The following is a 6,489-nucleotide window of genomic DNA, read 5'->3' as shown; positions in this document are numbered from 1 at the left end:
CTTGAAAAATTCAACTACTTCTCGTTTTTCTCAGGCCCCCTGTTCTCTCGAGGCCCGGGTGGGCCAATGCGTTTTAAGACGGCACTCCGGTACCCTATTAAAACTCGTACATTGTAATAACCAGCAGAAACGTCTCTCGTTTAGAAATGGAATGCTGCAAATATTTCCCTGCTCAGATATATTGCTACTAGATGGCGCTGAAGCCGTACTCGTAATTCGCTGAAAGTTTGTTTCTCCTCTATTATTATTTTTGTACAGGGTTGTTTGCCTTCACCTGTTCGATTTCGAAGTCAAAGCATTAAAGAGCGACAGCGAAGCCGCGCGGTCATTGCTGTGCGTGCACGCGATGGACGACTCGGATTACACGCTGTGTTGAAGAAACAAACGTGTATACTCGTCTTTAATCCCTTCTTTCTTCGCCTTAACATAAAAAATATCGATCTTCGTAATCGAATCATTGGTGGGGTTCCTGTCCTGTGAAATGATCCAGCTTTGCATTTCCTTTCATTGCTATTTAATTAATTAACGCGTACTAAATAGTATTTCAAGATGATTTGTTTCGGGAAGAAGAAGAAAAAGTATCGCTGTACCATTGTGCTTTTGGACGAAACGGATATTATGCACGAAGTTGTGGTAAGTATTATCATAATGATGTTTATTTTAAATGTCATAATCATGGCATTTCCAATCATGGAGAACATTCGTCTAATTTCTCGACTAAAAAAATGTAATGAATCCGTACAAAATATTTCAATACAAAAATCAATGGCTTTCACTAAAAAATTCCAGTAAATAGTAAAAAATGTGGTTGAGAGAGTTAAATATATTTTTGAAGGTCTTTCCTCATTAACAAGTGAGAGACATTAGCGCTTCAATTGGCAAGCATAGAAATATATATCCAGTAGAGAAATTTTTTTAGGTATTCTAAGCAAATGAATGCTATATTACATGACAAAAGAAATTGTGTCAATATTTAAGAAAATATGATGTGTTGAATTTAAAGCAGCACTGTATTTATATGATTTACATAGATTAGAATAATACAAAAATGTCGTTTATTGCTTGTCAACAGGGCCGTCTTAAGAGCATCGTGAACCCCCGGACCAAGTGATTTTTTTGGGGCCCTACCAGCGAATTCTCGAAACTTTGAATCGGTTGTCATGTTCTTGAGGCCCTTCTTCTCTTGAGGCCCACGGACTGTGCCCGGGTAGGCCTATGCGTTAAGACGGCACTGCTTATCAACTTACTTTTCTATCATTGTTGAGGAATTCAGAATAATATCTCTCATCCACACATGGGGAGTATATCCTCCAAAATGCAAGGGTTAAAAATCGTTCTTGCTTGTCTTATGAAGGTAGAAGAGACGTGCGTATCTTTAAGCCAGCGGTTCTCAACCGGTGCTCAATGTGCACCTCCCAGGAGCTCCGCGGTGACTCAAGGAAAATAAAATGAATCAGTAAATTTGATAGATAAGTAAATAAGAGAGGCCTACACAAGGTTCTGCCATAAAAGTTATGCACAAAAAAGGGCTCCTCGACTCAAACGGGGCTCCGCCATAGAAATTATATACTGAAAAGGGCTCTGCGAGTCAAAAAAGGTTGAGAACCGCTGCTTTAAGCCATTCGAGCCACTGGTAATTGTAGAAACTTTCATGAACAGCTCAAAAGTAAAAATCTGGTGTTTAGGAGCTACTTAGACACATCAATGCCAAAACGAGCTCAAAATATGAAATGTCTATACATGAAAAATATAAGAAAAGTATGTTGCTTTTTTGAGAGTAATATTGCCAAATAAAGAGTTAAAAAAGTCTTTATTTTCGATTGACAGATGTAGCCTGAAAAAAAGCAACATATATTGCGGCCAAAATAGGAAAACAGAAGTGGCTAGAATTCCCACTTTTGCGGTGCCATTCATATTCAAGTCCAAACCTACTCATTAGAGCAGGCATCTTCAACCCGTTGCTCCCTGAAGTACCTAGAGTGCTCGATGTTCGTGCCTGATTTTGTGCTCACGAGCACTCTTGATAACATTCCACTCAAATACCTTGTAGAAATTGCATTCACGGATTGATATTATCCTGATTTCATGTATTCGTATGACAAACCTGCCGTAAGTGGTGCTCTTCTTTTGATGATGGGTGCAGACGGCGTTCGGGCTTGGAAAAGGTTGAAGACCTCTGCATTAGAGTGAAATTATTAATTTCTTACATTATTAAACCGGGGGATTTTTCAACCATGAAGAGCCGAGTTGGTCATGACTGAGCAGGGGTTTTCAAACGCCGGTACTTGGAAAGGTTCCAGGGAATTCGTTAGAGTAGACGAGAAGACTATTTACACATCATTTTATGTGTGAATATGTTTTTTTTTCTGAGGAAAGAAAAAGATCTGCCTATATAGCTCAAAGGAGATGAGAACCTCTATGATGCAGATCGGGGGCGGGGGGGGGGGTGGCCAACTTCTCTCTGTTAGAGGGAAGTAATGGTCTCAAACGCAGTGTCGCGCAAGGGAAGTTAACTCCGGAGTATAAGCCGCACCCAGTATGATTACTTACTGTGGCATCGCGGGCCTCGAACATTTTGACAGGATTTAACTAATTAGCTGAACTAGGGGTGGTTTCTGAATTTGAACCAGGGGTGGTTCGTGACGATGGTTCAAATAAAAACAAAACTCTTATGTTGGAAAGAAAAAATGGAGAAGTTGTAATTCCTCTAAATACAGGATATTGCTAATTGCCACCAAAAACATGCAATTCCAAATAAAATTGCCAATTATTGCTTAAAATTATTGAAATTAAGGGATATTGCAAATCACGGTAAAAATATGTATTTCTCAAAAAGAAACGTTAAAAAACCTAGTGTTCACATTTCATTCAGGGAACATTAGGATCTAGGCTACGGCAAAATTTAGATCACCAATCGTCACCAAAAATATTACTATCAGTTTGCAAAATAACCAATTATTGCTAAGATTGATGATAAATAACCTATGGGCAGTGCTGTCTTAACGCATGGGCCCACCCGGGCACGGCTCGGAGGCCTCAAGAGAATAGGGACCTCAGAAAAATGAGAATTGGTTTGGTTGAATTTTTCGAAAATTTTCCTGGTAGGGCCTCAAAAAAATCACTTAGCCTGGGGGCCCATGATACTCTTAAAACGGTCCTGCCTATGAGAGATGAATGAGGGAAGAGCTATTGGAAATTGCAGTGAATTGTTGTTGAAATGCAGTTCCCGGGAAAAACAAAACCCGTTAAAATAAGACAAATCAGTGGAATATCCTGGAAAATACGTGTTATATAATCACACTACTCGCAATGGTCCGTCGAAATGTATTTCAGACATTTTACTGGTCCTTGGGTACATAAAGGTTGAGAAACCTGGCTCTAACCTAACCAAAGTGGAGAATTTTACTTCATAAAGCATTTAAAGTTTATCAAACAAAATAATAATTTGATATTTTTGAATTTGTTATTCTCTGAATTTCGTGCAACGCTTTTCTAGTTTGTCCTTTTTTTTTCCTGCTAAATAAATACTTGACTGAATATTTTTTACCAAAAGACAGCAGCACATTAGTTTTAAATTTTTATCATTAACTCTTGAAAGGGAAATTTTGCTCGTCGAGATTTCCATCACTGACCTCTTGTGATTGCGCTAGAGAGAAAATATTTGCTATTATTACTTCCGTAACTATCACAGTAGGTTTTTGAAGTCAGCCATGTGACCTGTGTGTTTAAAGAGCTTGCGTGTTGAAAATACAAATTGCTTTTTGTCAAATCATAAATACAATTTTTTCTCTACATTAACCGCAATTTCGTAAACCCAAACTGATATCAAAAATGTAATAGTTTTTTTACATTTTGTTGCGGGATATTGGTCTAGATCCCTATAATCCTAGTTCTTAATCTTTTCACTCGACCGCGACCCCAGTAAACCTGAATTAGCATTAACCCGCATAGCCCGCAACTGGAATTGATAGAAATATGAGTTAAAAAAAGGACTGGGTATATATAAAACCTTATACCAACGGTGCTGAACTTTCAGGAAAGAGAGAGCCACTTGATTGGTTTGAAAGCGTGTAGCGGGCCACTTGAGTGATGCGGAACTGCAACGCGAGTCACTGAATTGATCTGTAAATGTGCCGCGGATCACTTGATTGTTCTGTAAATGTGCCGCGGATCACTTGATTGTTCTGTAAATGTGCCGCGGATCACTTGATTGATCTTTAAATTTTCCTCGCATCGCTTGAGTGGTCTAGAACTGTGCCGCGAGTTACTCAAGTGAGCCAGAAATGTGCTGCGGACCACTCAAGTGATGTGGAACTGCACCAGGAATCCCTCAAGTGATTCGGGAATGTTTCATAAGTTTTATACAAAGCCATGCAGTTTTCGTATAGGCTCAATCAAACATATCGTATGTCCCTGGTATGCGTAAAATGACCATACTGCGACAGAGAAATCACCATATCCATTATTGATCAATTAATTTGGTGATCCTATTTTCAGACCTTATTTTCGTCAACAAAATTCCATTCCGAAGACAGATTTCACAGAAATAACATTCATAATATGATTCTAGATGTGATTGCAAAATAAAAAATTCTTGAGACATGCGCAACTCCGCACGTTAATTTTCTTTGATATCACGCCCTTCAACATCAAATTTAAAGTAATTCTTTAACATATCCACACACACACACACCATCCTTTCAACGAATTCGCATAAAGAAGTCAATTAATCGAATCCATTAATCAAGTCGGTAATTATTCATAGAACAAAAACCAAACTAGGACAGAGCATTTTTTTTTTTGTAAGAAGACCTATGACCTTCGACTAGAAATAGTTTGCTCAAGAGGGAAAACGTCCAAGAGCATATTCTAAGAAATAATATATATACATGTTAATATTTCAGGCCTATATTTTTAGAGTTATCTTCCACACAAACAGTAAAAATAAATACAACATTTGAAAACTCGTCGTAACAACTCCATTGTCCGTACCCATCAAGAATAGCGTGCCCAAGTCTTCTTTTTCCTCCTCAATTTTCAAGCTCAAAGAATAACAATTCAAGCTCATTGTGAAGTCATACAACGTCCATTCAAGGACCTAAAAAAAATAATAATAAATCTTTACATGCACACACACACACACGTATAATACATTATTATATCATCACCAGCGATCAAAATACGAGAAGATGGAGCTTCCTCTACGGTCCGATGCTCGGTCATAGATGAATCCAGGTGAGAGAAACGGCAATATATAATGTCTAATAGTGGCCCATTCCAAGAAAACAATTCATGATCCGGACATCATTCTCAGCTGATTGCGGTTCGGCGGTCATCATCAGCACAGCCTTGAATGATTATGGGTCATTCTCTTTCATTTCCATACTTTATCCACGTCTCAAGTTCAAATAATAGTGACCCCCCCCCCCCCCCCCAGAGACGTTTCTTATTGTTTGCTTCCAGTGGGTGGTCGATTCCGTCCATTGCACGGTCAATAATAATAGTTATGATTGGTATTATGATCAAAATCGATATGGCTCTTTCGTAGCATGTGTTTATAATCCATATATATTCCAATTATTATTATTTTTTCCCTATCAGGAAATTCTTGAAATATTTCTTAATGGTATTGATTTCGATATTTAAATGATCATGCTTATTATCAGCGTTATTATGCGTGGACTAGATAGATGGTCGGTGGCACGTTCTCGTGCATGTTAATATCATTCATTTTGCATGTATTCCGATCCTGGGTGGTCCATGGAATATTCATGAATGTAAAGCATTTGTGAATAATTATTGATTTCGAATCAGATGTTTGAATGTAATGACACGGAATAAGAAGGATCTTTGGTCGTTATTATGTGGCCGTGTGATGCGTATAATTTACGGTATTGAGGTGGTTTTTTTTTTCTTCTTTATGGCAATCGCCATTCTACTCGTGAATTTTCAATTATTTTGTTCAAACTATTCTCCCCGTTTTCTTTATGAAAGACTCTGATTCACGTCTACCGTAAAAAAAGCTGTATTCAGAAAAGATGTTACAGTTGGAAAACATGTTTCTGTGCGGGTAAAGCCGCATCTGATATTGACACAGCCAACCCTCAGTTAACGAATATTGTAACGTCTACAACAGTACTTTAAGCTCATGAGACTAATTTAAAATCAATGCAAATCATCAAACTAACTCTCAAAAAAATAACTATAACACGAAAGCGATGTACCGTGTTTTTGTGCGTATAATTATGTGTGGATTAATACTTCCATGATACCGTCGAATTCCGTTATAACGAACTCCAATAGAGCTGAAAAAATCGTTTTGTTATAACGAAATTTCTTTATAAAGGAATTCAAGATTTTTATATTGTACCTATGTAAATTAATCTGGGGGTGGGAAGAGGGATTAGAAAAGTTTCCGTTAAAATGAGAATCGACTTACTTCCTTACAAAACTCATATGACCCCTCTTTACAACAAAAATTCGCTCTCC

At 37.8% G+C, this 6,489-nt stretch overlaps 1 protein-coding gene across 1 annotated transcript in view; it reads left to right on the top strand.

The window, feature by feature from the left end:
• The first annotated feature begins 295 nt into the window (after window positions 1–295).
• Window positions 296–6,489, top strand: part of LOC149088475 (band 4.1-like protein 4A) — a 79,914-nt gene continuing 73,720 nt past the window's right edge. The window contains exon 1 of the mRNA XM_089247627.1: window positions 296–633. Within this exon, the coding sequence (XP_089103753.1) occupies window positions 550–633 (84 nt within the window). The 5' untranslated portion in view covers window positions 296–549. The remainder of the gene's footprint in view (window positions 634–6,489) is intronic.

Source organism: Pholcus phalangioides, unplaced genomic scaffold (genome assembly GCF_987345545.1).
Source record: "Pholcus phalangioides strain wild (caught in Gottingen) unplaced genomic scaffold, Ppha-v1.0 ptg000003l_1, whole genome shotgun sequence".
Lineage (NCBI taxonomy): Eukaryota > Metazoa > Arthropoda > Arachnida > Araneae > Pholcidae > Pholcus > Pholcus phalangioides.
This window is presented reverse-complemented; position numbering and strand designations above follow the sequence as displayed.